This window comes from Candoia aspera, chromosome 3 (assembly GCF_035149785.1).
Source record: "Candoia aspera isolate rCanAsp1 chromosome 3, rCanAsp1.hap2, whole genome shotgun sequence".
In the NCBI taxonomy this organism is placed as follows: domain Eukaryota; kingdom Metazoa; phylum Chordata; class Lepidosauria; order Squamata; family Boidae; genus Candoia; species Candoia aspera.
In genome coordinates this window covers 152704100-152719967 of record NC_086155.1, presented here as the reverse complement: position 1 = coordinate 152719967, position 15868 = coordinate 152704100, and the positions used below count along the sequence as shown (strand labels likewise).

At 41.4% G+C, this 15868-nt stretch overlaps 1 protein-coding gene across 2 annotated transcripts in view; it reads right to left on the bottom strand.

Moving 5' to 3' along the window:
• Nucleotides 1-15626, bottom strand: part of TMX3 (thioredoxin related transmembrane protein 3) — a 32342-nt gene extending 16716 nt beyond the window's left edge. The window contains exons 1-8 of one of the 2 annotated variants that reach the window (XM_063299051.1): nt 15512-15626; nt 14577-14634; nt 12394-12433; nt 10315-10438; nt 9976-10021; nt 9539-9619; nt 1525-1624; nt 681-758 (exon numbers count right to left, since the gene is read on the bottom strand). In XM_063299051.1, coding sequence (XP_063155121.1) covers nt 681-758; nt 1525-1624; nt 9539-9619; nt 9976-10021; nt 10315-10438; nt 12394-12433; nt 14577-14634; nt 15512-15557 — 573 coding nt within the window. In that variant the 5' untranslated portion in view covers nt 15558-15626. Of the gene's footprint in view, nt 1-680; nt 759-1524; nt 1625-9538; nt 9620-9975; nt 10022-10314; nt 10439-12393; nt 12434-12535; nt 12569-14576; nt 14635-15511 lie in introns of those variants that run through there. The other variant, XM_063299053.1, reaches the window with a different exon arrangement.
• Between the last annotated feature and the right edge of the window lie 242 nt (nt 15627-15868).

The following is a 15868-nucleotide window of genomic DNA, read 5'->3' as shown; positions in this document are numbered from 1 at the left end:
TATTTTACCATTTTGTGAAATGTTTGTCTGTCTGTCTGTCTACTTGATAAAATAAGGCTACTATTTTAAAGCTAAACTGACCTTGGAGGTAATGTTTGGACTATTCACTTTCACTCAGTCATAAACCCAATTAATATTGGGTTGCCAGTTAGTAACAAGGATGTCACTCCCAATACTTTCATAACAACTCTATGTGCAAAGACAAAGCTGATTTCTCATCTTTTACTGTCATCCTTTACTGTCCTAAGAAAAAGAGAGACCTGTGTTTTAAATGTATAATTAAACTATCTAATTATATTTCCATTTACCTAACTTGGATTCACAGACTGCACTAAATTTGAATGTGATTTGTTTCATTTTGACTAAGAGCAATCTATAAACCAATCACTGTGGCTTAGTGTTCTATAACCACTATTGCTACAGCATGTAGAACCAATGTAAAAAATAAACTATGATATTACACAGCGTGTGAACTCAACAACCAATGAAGAAAGTTGAGGTTCTATCATGAAACATAGTTTGTCAACCAATGGCTCCTTGAGTTCATGGTGGGAGGCTTAAACACTTACTCTAACTGGCATTCATGAAGAATATTGTCAACATTAATAGGTAACAGGTATTTCTCAATGCAAGTAAGTATTCAGTCAGGTACATCATTATCATTGCTATTATTATTTTACCTCGGGAAGTATCTCTTCTGAGGCAGAAAAAAAGTATGTATAAACAATTAGTTCGGAAGCAACTTCTATGTATCTTTCCTGTGGAAATACAAATAGGTAGTTTTAACGCATTTCTCAGTCTTCATCAGCTTCCTTTGGTAACAGAGTAAGACACCATTTTAGTACTATTTCACACTTAAGTTTGCTTAGCAGATAAGCAACTGATGCAGGTCTTTTGCCTCTCCACTGAGTCTACTAAATGTCTCTGTATTGTTTATTGAAATTATAGTACAAAGGTGAGCACAGATAGAGTGATAAAACTTTTATATCTCTCCCCACTTAATAATGCATCCCTTTTCTGTCCAACTTTCTGGCATGTTTAGTAAAAACAATCTTCTGTTAAATCTTCCATCTTATATTATTGACATCTATTGTATTTCAGTATAGCAATAATATAATCAGATATTCCCACTGCCCCATTTCAATATTATCATAAATATTGCAGGAAACCACGGCATTTCCTTTTTTCCCTAGCATTTTCACAGTGTGAATTGCGTATCACAATCTACCAGCCCATTTTGATTTTTCCAAGTGAATAACTCTATAGTAGCCTTTTTCTAAAGATGAAAAGAAAAAAAAATGTGGAATTCTGAATGTGACTGTTCACATATTACCCCAGTTTCATGAATTATATCCAGTTCTTTAAACGGAACATAGTCCCTTCGACATTGCTGTTTTAAGTAAACGTATACCAGTTTTCAAAGCTCTGTAATAACAGAACTTTATTAGGAGGTATACATTAAAATTCAAAAAACTGCATCTATAATGAACAAAACAAGTATTTGAGGTTAGTGAAGTTTCACACCTTTAATGGAGATTCCCCACCAATGTACAGAAAAAATATGCGATGTCTTTTTTGAACATGCTCAAACATATGCTGGCTAGGGAGATAACGAATAATAGGCCTGCAGATTAAAGACAGAGAAAACAACAAAAGATCAACATCAGCAGGAAAAGACAAGGAACTGCTTCTTAAATACTATTCCTAGAGTTCTGTCACATCTCAGAGGATAAGGACCCTCAACAGTCCCACTTGGAAGAACATAATTATCCAAAAACTGATAAGGTTTTACATCTTTAAAATTTATTATTTAAAGCTGGATGAATGACTTCCAAGATAGCTAAAATACATACATATATGAAGCGGGGGGCAGAGAAACACAGTGCTAACTTCATATATTGCCACTTAAAGATTTTGCTTGTATTTACATTTAAAAGTGAAATGTATTATCTGCATTATCAAAGGACAGTGCTCAGCAGTTACAGTACAAGTACTTATCAGTACACTCTATGAAAACTGTCAGTATAATTCTGTGGCCACTGAAGCAAAAGACTTGCTTTGAAAATAAATTCTTACCAGAACTCATTGCAATTCAGTATCTAGAAGTTATTAGCAAATATTTCATCATCCTATCCTATTTTTACCAGTCAGCAACTATCTTTTACAATTGCATCATTACTAGAGGCAATATAGAAACATTTGAAGATTTAGTAATGCAATTTCATCAGACACTACACTGTGTGCACAATTATTAGGCAAGTGAGTATTTTGCCCATATCATCATTTTTATGCATATATTCCACCTCCAAGCTGTATAAACCTGAATGCTTATTGGATATAAGCATATCAGGTGATGTGTATTTGTGTAATGAGGGAGGGTGTGGCCTAAGAAGATCAACACCCTATATCAAGGTGTGCATAATTATTAGGCAGCTTCTTTTCCTCAGGCAAAATGGGCCAAAAAAGAGATTTAACTGACTCTGAAAAGTCAAAAATTGTAAAAAGTCTTTCACAGGGATGCAGCACTCTTGAAATTGCTAAGATATTGGGGTATGACCACAGAACCAGGAAGGCTGAAACTCGACCATCGCTGAACAAGACACATAAGTTGGAATGGCAACACTGGGCCAAGAAATATCTGAAGACAGATTTTTCAAAGGTTTTATGGACTGATGAGTGACTCTTGACGGACCAAATGGATGGGCCCGTGGCTGGATCATAACGGGCATAGAGCTCCACTTTGACTCAGACACCAGCAAGGTGGAGGTAGGGTACTGGTATGGGCTGGTATTATTAAAGATGAGCTATTTCGGGTTGAAGATGGACTCAAAATCAACTCCCAAACCTACTGCCAGTTTTTAGAAGACACTTTCTTCAGGCAGTGGTACAGGAAAAAGTCTGCATTTTTCAAGAAGACGATGATGTTTATGCAGGACAATGCTCCATCGCATGCATCGAAGTACTCCACTGTGTGGCTAGCCAGTAAAGGCCTCAAAGATGAAAGAATAATGACATGGCCCCCTTCCTCACTTGACCTAACCCTATTGAGAACTTGTGGGCCCTTCTCAAACGGGAGATGTACGGTGAAGGAAAACAGTACACCTCTCTGAACAGCTTCTGGGAGGCTGTGGTTGCTGCTGTGCAAAAAGTTGATAGACAACAGATCAAGAAACTGACAGACTCCATGAATGGAAGGCTTATGATTGTTATTGCAAAGAAGGATGGCTATATTGGTCACTGATTTTTTGTTTGAAATGTCAGAAATTTTTATTTGTAAATTTTGAGTTATTATTCTGACTTTAACAGATGAAAATAAACGAGTGAGATGGGGGAATTTTTTTGTATTTAGTTGCATAATAATTCTGCACACCAATAGTTGCCCAATAATTTTGCACACATAGATAAGCTCCTAAGAAAGCCAAAACCTCACTTTTACTTTCTTAAATATTCAGGTTTGAGGTTTATTAACATTTTGGATTGATCAAGAGCACTGTAGTTGTTCAATAATGAAATTCATCCTCAAAAATACAACTTCCCTAATAATTGTGCATGCAGTGTATTTCCTACTAGAACTGTCCTAACAACCAGGAAACACACTGAGACAATGAACTGGTCTCTAATATTTATTGCTAGTACTTAACAGGAATCCTAACAAACTGAAGAAGCGTGGGAAAAACCCAGACATATAACCCCCAAGGGTTAAGGCGGTCCTGATCTGTGTCTCTTTGAATGGCTGAACAATTCCTCAGTGCTACGCATGCGCTTGACAGTCTGGATGGGAGCCCCCTGCTCGCCATCCTTACTCATGACATCACCCTCCCCTCCAGATTCACATTCCATTTCAGCCCCCTCCCCTCCAGAGTCTTGATAAGATGTGCTGTCTGCTTCTAAAGTCCCATGGGAACTGGGCAAGGAAGGCAAGTCTTCAAAGGACAACTCCTCCAAGGACGAAGCAGTGCTGCCCTCCCAATCCGATAACGCCTCCGGGCCAGGTGGCTGCTGCTGGAAAACATCTAGAGAGTTAGCAGGGTCAGCCCCCCTCCCCCCTGGGAAATGCAAGCCCGAGGTTGAGGGCTGTGGTTCCCCCACCTCCTCTGTAACTGGAGTCGAGGCTTCAGGCGGGGGCGGGGGGAAATACACACTCACAAACTCCTCAGCTTGAGCTTCTTCGGCCTGCTCAGGTGAAAGAGGAATCTCAGGTAAAATGCGAGGCTTGGGTTTGTGAGGGAAAAGCTGATGGAATCGATGAACCAGTGCTGGAGCATGTACATCTCTGGCATTCTCCCACGTGCGCTCTTCCTCAGGGTACCCTTTCCAGTGTATGAAATATTGGATGCCCCTTCCCCTCCTCCTAGAGTCCAGAATTTCCTCCACTTCGTACTCTTCCTCTCCCTCCACAATTACTGGAGGTGGGGGGGGGGTAGTTGCGATCGCAAGTTACTTGGGGGAGGGTCTTTGGCTAGCAAGGCTCTGTGAAACACTGGATGGACCTTCATAGATGGTGGGAGCTGTAAACGATAAGCTACTGGATTTATCTGCTGCACCACAGTGAAAGGGCCGACAAACTTAGAGTCCAATTTCTTGGAGGGTCTGGTAGAGATCAAAAACTTGGTAGAGAGCCACACTTTGTCTCCTACTGCAATCGCTGGCCCCTCCTGCCTGTGAGCGTCTGCCGCTCTCTTATAAGCACTCTTTGCCCTGTTCAGCTGCTCCTTTAACAACTCCTGTGTGGCTTGTTGCTCTTTAAGAAAATCAGCTGCGGCTGGAACAGTTCCCTGCTGGGAGGAGGTGGGCAACACCCAAGGGTTAACCCCGTAGAGCGCTTGGAACGGAGACATCTGGGTAGATGACTGCACAGAGTTGTTATAAGTAAATTCTGCCATGGGCAGCAGGGCTGGCCAATTGTCTTGCCGATAAGTGGTGTAACACCTGAGATACTGCTGTAACCACTGGTTAATTTTTTCGGCTTGCCCATTACTGGCAGGATGATGCGCTGATGACAGGTGGATCTGGACCCCTAATGACTGGAAAAGGGCCCTCCAGAACCTGGAAGTGAACTGTGGGCCTCTGTCACTCACCAAGTGATTCACCATGCCTCTATACCTAAAAACGTGGTCTATGAACTGCGCTGTGGCTGGTGCAGACGGGAGGCCCTTGCAAGGAATAAAATGTGCCATCTTTGTGAGAAGGTCCACCACCACCAGTATGGAAGTCAGGCCCTGGACCAGGGGTAAATCAGTGATGAAATCCATGGAGATCGTATCCCAAGGCCTACTGGGGGTGGGTAGGGGTTGCAAGAGTCCTGTGGGCTTCCCTGGGAGAGGCTTGGCTCGTCTGCAGGTGTGACAAGAAGCAACGTACCCCTTAATGTCTGCAACCATCTTAGGCCACCAGTAGTCTCTCAGAGCTCTATGGAAAGTTTTGAAAACGCCTCCGTGGCCTGCCGTTTGGTGGTCATGACACAGTCTCAGTACTTCTTCCCTCAATGAAGGGGGAATATACAATCGCCCACTATGCCAGAGGATTCCTGCCTCCACATTGAATGGGGAGGCAGTGTCTTGCGGGGCCCTCTGGAGGTCATCCATCCTGGCCCTGGCATACGGGTCCTGTTGCTGCTGAGCTCTGGCTCTTGAAAATAGGTCCTCTGCTTGTCTGCCTGCTGCTAAAATCTCTGTTTGGCTCCCCCTCATCGGCTGATCAAAGTTGTGAGGTTGTAATATAGCAGCCTGTATTTCCTGGTGAGTGGGGGGTTTTGCTTGAAAGGATCGCGACAGGGCGTCTGCCAAGCAGTTTTGCGCCCCAGGCACATAAGAAATAACAAAATTGAAACAGGAGAAAAACTGGCTCCATCTGATCTGGCGTGGGGTGAGGGATCTGGTGTTCTGTAGAAGCTGTAAATTCCTGTGATCGGTGCAAACTTTCACAGGAAAGGTCGCCCCTTCTAGCCAGTGCCTCCACTCTTGGAATGCTGCTTTAATTGCCAGCAACTCTGTTAAAAACATCATAGTTTCTCTCTGCTGGTGAGAGTAGGCGTGAAAAAAAGGCACAAGGAAGCAATGTATTCTCTGCCCTGTTTGTATATTGCAATAACACTGCCCCAATGGCAACATCTGAAGCATCTGAATACATTATGAATGGCTTCGTGGGGTCAGGGTGCCTTAAGAGCGGTTGGGAAGCAAAAAGCTGCTTCAATTCCTGGAACGCTGCTTGCTCCCTCTCCCCCCATATGAATTTTGAGCCTTTCTTCAAGAGCTGTGTAAATGGTCTGGTACGGTCACTGTAATTTTTTATGAAACGGCGATAAAAATTGGAGAATCCTAACCATTTTTGTATATCTTTAACATTTCGGGGAGGTGGCCAAGAGAGAATTACCTGGACCTTAGCAGGATCCATGGATGTGCCTTCTGTGGATACTATATAGCCCAGGAAATGTACTTCAGTTAAATCAAAGGCACACTTCTCTAGCTTGGCGAACAGCCTGTTCTCTTAGTCTTTGCAAAACATTACGTACATGGGTTACGTGAGTTGTAGCATCCTCAGAGAAAATTAATATGTCATCTAGATAAACGACCATGTACTTATCTAGTAAATCAGCAAAAACGTGATTCATAAATCTGGAAAATATGGCTCCTGCATTAGACAAGCCAAAGGGCATAACAAGGTACTCAAATTTTCCAAACCTGGTGTCGAAGGCAGTCAGGTATTCGTGCCCCCCTTTCACCCGAATCAGATTGTACGCACTCCTGAGATCCAACCTGGTAAAAATGCGTGCCTTCTGTAAGCGATCTAGCAGATCCGAGATTAAGGGCAGAGGATAGGATTCTCTCTTTATTTGTTTATTTAAAAAACTGAAGTCGTGGACCACTCTCATGGGTGTCTCCTGGGTTGCAGGTGCCAACGGGTCAGGCTTCTTTGGTACGAAGAAGGTAGGAGCAGACGCTGGGGACGTAGATGGTCGGATGAAACCCTTTTGGAGATTGGAGTCCAAGTAATCCTTTAAGGTGGCTAACTCCTTGGGGGACATGGGATATTGTTTCCTTGCTGGAATCTTGGCTCCTGGTATCAACTCAATGGTGCAGTCACAGTCCCTATGGGGGGGTAGTGCTGTGGCCTCTTGTTCGCTGAAAACATCTGCAAAATCTGCATACTTGGCTGGCAAGCGGACTCCCCCTGCTACTGTGACTGCATTGGTTGCTGGAGAGCGTGGAGCGGCTTGAATCTTGTGGTGCTGGCATTCCTTAGCTGGGAAGGAGATAGCTCCTGTAGTCCAGTTCATCAATGGGTTGTGGATCCTCAGCCAAGGCGTGCCTAGGATTACCGGCACATTTAGCGATGCAGTAACATAAAGCTGGATCCACTCAGTGTGGTCTCCCACTGTCAGTTGCACCGGTTCTGTGAGCCTTCTAATCGGCCCTGCTTTGAGTGGCTGGCCGTCAATGGTCTCCACTTCTATGGGGCATGGTAATTCTCTGGTCGGGATGTTGCAGTCTTGTACGGTCTGCGCATCAATAAAATTAGTTGAAGCTCCAGAATCCATGAGGGCCTCTAGCTTGACCTGGTGCTCTGGGTTGTCATGGATTATTACTGGTAAGTAGTAAAAGGCTTGCCTGGAATCTTCGGAATGAGCCCTCCTTAATTGATTGTTCCTCCCTCTTTCGATGGGAGTAGGAGTTTGTTAGGATTGATGTCCTAACAACCAGGAAACACACTGAGACAATGAACTGGTCTCTAATATTTATTGCTAGTACTTAACAGGAATCCTAACAAACTGAAGAAGCATGGGAAAAACCCAGACATATAACCCCCAAGGGTTAAGGCGGTCCCGATCTGTGTCTCTTTGAATGGCTGAACAATTCCTCAGTGCTACGCATGCGCTTGACAGTCTGGATGGGAGCCCCCTGCTCGCCATCCTTACTCATGACAAGAACAACTTTTTAAACAAAAAGGTGAAGGCTTCTAAAGTTTGCTTTCAATTAATATATTAAAATAGTAACTGCGACAATCATGTAAAAAGTTCTATGTAAGCACAACAGTAAATACAACATGGTTACAGAGGTAATGGAAATGCAGTCAAAGATACATTAATGTTTAATATAGCATATTTTAAAGCTTTGAATTAATATTGTGCTTGTGATACTCAATGAATTATTTCTTATCTTTAAATCTTTTGTATTCCAAAGAGGTTAATTAAACTATTCTAAATGGCAATAACAACATTTCATTTTCATTTCTGACAGCAGAACAGATGTTGGAGTTATTGATGCATATAATAAAGTTGCTTTAAGTTGCCAAATCCTTATGTTTAATAACTGTTACAATTAAATGAAAAAAGGGACAGCTTCAACTATGAGCAGTTTGTAACGCAGAACTTTAAGTGCTATACAAGAAAATGAATGTACAGGTAATCCTCAACTTACAATGGTAATTGGGGCTGGAATTTCTGTCGCTAAGCGATGTGGTAGCAAAAAACGACTGCATCACTTAGCGATGGTAATCCCTGCAGTCCCTGTTGCCATTGTTAATTGAATCCCATGGTCATTAGGCGAGGCAACCTCCTGCCAGCTTCCTACAACCAACATCAGTGGGGAAGCTAGGAGGCAGTTACAAGTCCCAGGTCCTCAGGCAGGTAAGTGGCTGCTGCCAGGCAGGGGAGGGAGCGAGAGGGTGGGTGGGGGGAGGGTGCATGAGGCATCACGTGGGTCAGGGAGGGCAAGCAGGGATGTGCAAGTGACCAGCACAGCACAAGCGCAGAGGGGTCGGGGCAGGCTGCACAGCTGGGGGAAATTTACCCCAGCGACTTGCAATCTTCCCAGCTGGCTTCCCCTTTCACTTCCTGGGGAAGCCAGCATAGAAGGTTGCAAATGGCAATCATATAATCATGGGGCGCTCAGCAACTGGTCATAAGCGTGAATGGGTTGCCAAGCACCCAGATCATGATCACATGATTGTGGAGCGGCTGGGATGGCCAGAACCCTGAGGTAGTAACCACCATTCACTCAGTGCTGTTGTAACTTCAAACAGTCACTAGTCGAGGTCTATCTGTAAAGGCTATTAAATAAAATGAGAGAAATGCGGGATGACAGAGGAGAAAACTACTCTTTTTCAAATGCGCAAGGAATCATACATATGTGAGAAAATCAAGAAAATATTTCACATTTTTCCTTCCATTTGGATTGACTAAAAGTAAGTTGAGCTCAACATTTTGTGAATATGTGAACTTGTCTCTTAAATTTTCTTGGCAGGAACTTCAGCAATGGTTTGCCAAAGCCTTCTTCTGTTATACATCTGTTTTTTTAAAAGCCCCAGCCTAGTTTACAGCCCTACAGATTTCCTGCTGGTCTTCCAATCAGATACCATCCAGATCCAACCTTACCTATATACAGTCGCTGTCTCAACAAGTACAAAGGTTGACTGTTAAATATGACACTGAGCCAGCTTGGTTGCATGGTCTGACATACCCCCAATGTTTTCTTGCTGCATTTGCCAGAGCAGCTCTCCATCCCACATGCTTGACAGGACTGAGCCCATAAATACTTACCCTGCAACTCTATTTGCAAACTCAATAATATCATCTTTGGTCCTTGGTCCTCTATAATTGTATGCTAAGTCACCCTTCAACCTAAATAAATAGACACGAAACACCTTCAGTGAATACCTTTAATGCTATATTTTTTTAGGATAATCAGTAATTGATAACCAGTAAAAAAAGTGCATATGGGACTCAATTATAAGAGATAAGCATAGTGTAGAAACAGTATTTAAAAGCATAGCTTTGGGGGCAGTAAAATGGAATGACTCTTCACCAAGTTTCAGTTGGGTTTTAGCTGATGCAAAAACAAAACAACAACAACAACCCGGAAAGAAAAGATTGGTTTTAAGTTTCATACAAATTTGCAAAGACTTTTCCTAGAAAAAAAAGGAGAAACATTACAAAGTACATGGATTTTAATATTCAAAGCACAATATTCAACTTACAGTTTAATTGTTGGATAGCCTCGAACTCCAAATTCAGAGGCAGTACCTACCAAAAGAAACAAATTAAAAAAGGAAAAAAATGAAAATTTCAAATGTGATTTTTCTCTTTGACGAATTCATGTACTCCAAACTATATTAGTAGCATCTTTGGAAGCAACTATAATACAGTACAAACATTCTAAACTTTAAAAAGTATTCTTTGATGTAGGAACTGATCTGGACAATTAATGTACTAAATTTTTAATTTCCAATATTTTGTATCAATACCTAATTTAGCTCTTTTGTTAGTTTCCAAAATTATAAATTACATAATACAGAATACATTAGCAATAAACTTACTAGAATAAGAAGTTGCATCCATCTTGCCAACCTTTATTGGAGACCCAATACTTCCCATCTCTTTACCAACTTCATTCCACACTGGCTCCAATTTCTTGCAATGGCCACACCAAGGTGCATAGAACTGTAGAAAAACCGTAACTGGTGCTGTTCAGATATTTAAGCTACAACCTTGTCATTGCCATGTTTGGGGGAGGGGCGGTAATTAGTATTGAAATTTAAAACACTTGAAAGGCATTAGATTGCCCCACCTTTCTTTAACAGCTACATCCCCCTGCTTCTGGAATTTCTACAGAGAATCCCCTCCACTGGAACATACAAATGTGTAGCTTCCATATTTCAGCTTGAGTATTCTAGATAGCTTTAACTTAGTGAATCAGAACGAAGTATGAAGTTATTTGCAATAATCAATACTCAAATTGAGATGTCTGAGTATCTTTTCAATCAATATTTGGGTCTAACAAATTGCTCTAATTCATCTTCAAAAAGGTTAAGGAAGAATAATTACAGTACATTCATAGAACAGCTATAAAAGAAAGTATTGCTTTTGAGGGAATGTTTAAGCCTACAAATTGATATCATACCTGGCTCTACTGATTTATTGTTTATGGTTAGCTACAATTCTTCAAGTTCTATAGAATTTTTTAAGAAGGGGAAAAACAGTACTATACACATAGTTTAGAACAAGGTTTCTCAACCAGGGTTCCATGGCACCCTAGGGTTCCGCAAGAGGTCACCAGGGGTTCCCTGGGAGATCACAATTTATTTAAAAAATTATTTCAAATTCGGGCAACTTCACATTAAAGAGGTAAGTTTCATTCTTTATTTTTAGTTTAAGAACACTGTCAATACTTAATACACATGAATTATTTAATACTTAATACACATGAAATGAATTTAAGTTTGTAACTTGTGGCCTATATTGGAGCCTGAATATGCAGGGGTTCCCCGAGGCCTGAGAAATATTTCAAGGGTTCCTCCAGGGTCAAAAGGTTGAGAAAGGCTGGTTTAGAAAGATAAAGATTTATTGTATGTATGTACGTTATTCCTAACATTCTGGATTTTTTATAGATACAAAGCTCTGTGCTGCTGCTCCAAATTTAGAATTTAACATCATATTCTATTATATAAGCCACTTTGGAATGGTTTCCCTTTAAAGGTAGGCTAGAAGCATTTTCAAAAATTATAAATAATATTTATGACAGCAATCATTCTTCAACTTGTGACCCTACTGCATGGGATTCTCAGAGTCCTTATACCTCACTCAGCATACCTGCATAGCTCAGAACCAATGAATGCTTCTATACCATTATTGGTTTGGGGTTAGCAATAAGGGGAACAATAATATTTTGTGCATTCTTGCATATTATCAAACTAAGTTGAACAGATGGAAATTCTCTTCTTTTTCCAATGAATTACATTTTGAATTTCTGCATTGTGAGATTTCTAATGCAGAATAAAACTAAATTGCACACAATAATTCAGTTGAAGAGCATGCTTAGATATGAAAATATAGCAAATGCATTCAGAATTGGACCTAAAGAAAGGCAATTTCTGACCTTAAAAATATTTTAAGTTCTTTCTAACAGAAATACCTTAAAATACTTTTTTGAAGTGCAGTAGCAAGATACTTGGTCTTCATATGCAAGATAATCTGTATGTAAAGTTGCAAATGTAAACAAGACAATCCATAGATTATCTTAATATAGAAAGCTGATCCACCTGTCAATTAACATTAGCATGTCAGATCTTTCAACAATAATGACTTCTAATCCACTCTTCCAAAGATAACACAACGGTGCTAATCTATATCAGACTATATCAAAATCAACTCTTAATAAGAGTAACTGTACTCCATTTATAATATTAACAAAGCAATAGCAAACCACTTCCATATTTCCCAAAGAAAACTACATGAGCATGTCTATGAGCCACTAGGAGTTGAGTTTGATTCAAAGGAGTTTTTATTTTATCTGCTTTTGCAAGACATTAGGATAATCACAGAAGAACTGTAAAAAAATTAAAGCAAATTATATTTAAAATATTTTTAACAAAACTGTTTTATACTATCATACTCACATCAACAAGCCAAATGTCATCTTTACGGTTCTCTTTAAACCTATAAAAGATGCATAACTGATCAATATTCTTATTAAATTTAGATATTTGTCTGGAGATTTACATTATGTCTTAACAAAGTGATAATGGAGTGAGAAATCACCTTTTCCAACTGAAAGACCTCAGACTTTGGTATTGACTAGAATGTCATATTTGTTGGAATTATCAGGGGTCAACTCAGCATTGTCTCACAAGCAGAGCCGCAACTAGGGTCTGTGTCACCCGGAGCAAACATGGATTCCATGCCCATTTTGGTGCCCACCCAGTACTCATTTTGGCGCCCTACCAGTGCAGCGCCCAAGGCACATGCCCCAGTTGCCCCCTCTAGTTGCAGCCCTGCTCACAAGCATAGTAAGACAGCTTATCTGGTAGGCGTGTCTCTATTGTGCTTGTGGGAAGTCACATGGGTCACCTGATTTCCTCTTCCTCCTCCTTCTTGAGTCTGGGAGATCCACAGTCTCCATCTCTACCTCATGGGCAGACATGCAGGCAGGAGGACTGAATAATGCAGGCCTTGTCCTCTAACATTTCGCTTGCACACAGACTTCCTATTCCACGTAGAAAATTTCTTTTCTCTTCTCCAAGCTACACATATCCAATTAATCTCATTCCTATTTTCCCCCTATTCTAGGCTCATCATCCTTATTTATTCTACTTTAGACATGTGCCAGTTTGTTAACACCCTTCCTAAAATATGGTGCCCAGAACTGTACACAATATTCTAGGTGTCAATTGACCAATACAGAAGAGAGGAATGATGACCTGTCTTGAGTGTGATATCCTATTTATGTTGATGCAGCTTGGGATTGTATGTGGGTTTTTGCAACTCCATCACACTGTTGGCATATGTCCAGGTTGTGATCCTCCAAGATAGCCTGATCTTTTTCACATGTACTGCTGCTCAGTATGGTCTCTCCTAATCCTATCTGTATGTCTTGATTTTTCCTCCTAAAATATAGGACTGTATTTGTTCCTGGAAAATTCATTTTACTGGTGTCTGTCCAATGTGGTGTCTTGTCAAGATCCTCCTTTGTTTGGTATTTCACTCTAATTTTGTGTTCTCTGAAAATCTGATAAAACGTTACACTGCAGATTCTTATTTCTCAGATCTTTGACTAGCATTTGGATCCCAGGAACTCAGGCATCCCATTTATTCTTAAAAACTTGTCAGTCCAAAATAAAACATATATAAAATGGACCTGATGGGTATTCTGGGCCAACTGCCATCAATAAGGTCTTTCATACCAGAGCAAGTTATTATAATTGTAAGACACATTTCTCTTTCCAGAATCCTGGAAATAGTATATTTTACAGTGTATTTAAACTTTGTGTATTAGGTTTTGAAATTTTGAAAGAAATATCCTTATCTTGAACTGCCATAAACCCCAGTATATAGTAGTTTCCCTAAATGAAAGAGAAAGCACTGTGTTATTAAAGTTCTAATGGCAGTATGTCAACATAATTAAGGCAATATTGTACTATTATTCACTACATGTGGACAAATACATTTTTTTTTTATTTCAGATGCACAGTGATTATCTGAATTATATTATTTTTGAGACTTTTTTTATGGAACTGCTACTAAAATAACATCTGTCAAGTCTCATGTGTTGGAATTTTTAAATTTCTGACTAAAAACTGTGATTCCTGCAAAGTCTCAAACTTCTGATTTAAAACTTTTGATATTCTTTTACAAACCAAGGGGAAGGGTTCTTTCTTCTTTTGAAGCAAACGTGTAAGCTGAAATTGGACTAATTCCATTATATTTGTTTCAAAAGAGCCACAATGACCGTAATTTGTAACCAACACAGGAAAGAATGGGAATATTTATTTATTAAGGTACCCAAAAATTATGCAATCACCAGTGAAAAGTTCAAGATTTTAAGTTTTTTGTAGTTAAGAGTAGTTAGGTAATATGATCAAACTCTAATTTATGCACCATAAAAAAAGGGTTTTTAAGCAAACACTTAAGCAAAAAGGCATTTTTAAGCAAACAATGGTGTTGTCTCTCTTCTATATTTGTGAACTACAATGCACTAATATACAAAAAAAAGGGGATGCTTGAAGGATGCTTGTCATTCCATAAAGGTACAGTAAAATGGAAATCTCTAAATTTTTAACTTGTGGAAATTCTACATACTTACGATTCATCTAAGTCTTCCACAAATGATGCATCTACAGCAAGTATAAAGGCAGCAAATGCTGGAAGAAAAAGTTGGCAGAAGAAAAAAAGTAAAAGATAATGTGGCTTATCTCACACACACTAAAGACTACACATGTCCTTTCATTTTCTACCCAAGCCATCTCTACCCCCAGATGCTACTTGAACACTTTCCCTGGAGATCACTCACTTCTAACAAATTTCAAAACACCTTTCTCTTAATTTAGAGTTTCAGGAGAAAGTTGGCCCCATCCCTCTCAGAACAATAGGCAACAGGATGCAAGCACCTTTTTCTTTCATAGTGCCAGAGTTCAATCCCTCCCTCTCCTCCAAACGGTCAGAGAGAGGGACAGCCAGCACGCCGAGTGAGTGAGTGAGCCTACCAAGAAACCCATTCGAGGCAGTGATTTCCAGCGCTTGCTTGCCAGTGTTTACAACCACGCACGCGGATCCCGTCGGGCACCTACGATTTGAATTAGCGGCGGAGGGGGGTGTCTATGCCCGAAACGGGGCCAAACCCCTGCCCTGTTCTTCCTTCCGCTTCAGGGCTCCTGTACTTCCTCGGCAGAATTATTCAAAGACTTGGCCTCGCTTCTCTTTCCCCTTTCAATCCGATTCCTGCAGCATCAACCGACGCCCGTGGCCATTTCCTCGTCCCATGCCCTCGCCGCCTGCTTGCGGAGAGGCGACGGAGGGCGGCAGTAGCCGCCGCCTTCCTCCCATTCCTCTCCGCAACGCCCCCTCGCACTTTCCGGCGTCTCTCGCACCCCATCCTCGTTCCCCCACCACCCGTCCTTAGCAGCGTTAAACCATTCCTACGCTCCAGCCAACTCCACGCTGCCTCCTCTCCTGCCGCCCGGGACGCTGCCCTCGCCTCCAGCTGGTACTCATGGGGGAGCCCATCCGCGGCCATTGTACCTGTTGCCCACAACAAGCGCAACCACTGTTTCCTCACTGCCCCCATACTGACAGGAGCCGGCAGACCGAGGGAACCATCAGCCGGAAGGGGAAGCGGAATTTCTCCCACCCCTGCTTTGCCTTCCGGAGCATGCGCAAAGCGGCAGCGCCACTGCCAACAATTGTTTCGTTGTTTGACAGTGGGCGGGGCGGTTGCTAGGCGATGCACCGTAGGTAGCCCGGAGCTCTGCCTTGCCGGGACCCTTCAGGTTCCTCGGCCTGTTCCTCGGTCTTCTGTCTGTTCAGTACAGGATTAGGGGAGTTATAGCAGACGGCGGGCGGAAGAAGGGCTCTTGTCGGCCAGTATCATTTCCCGAA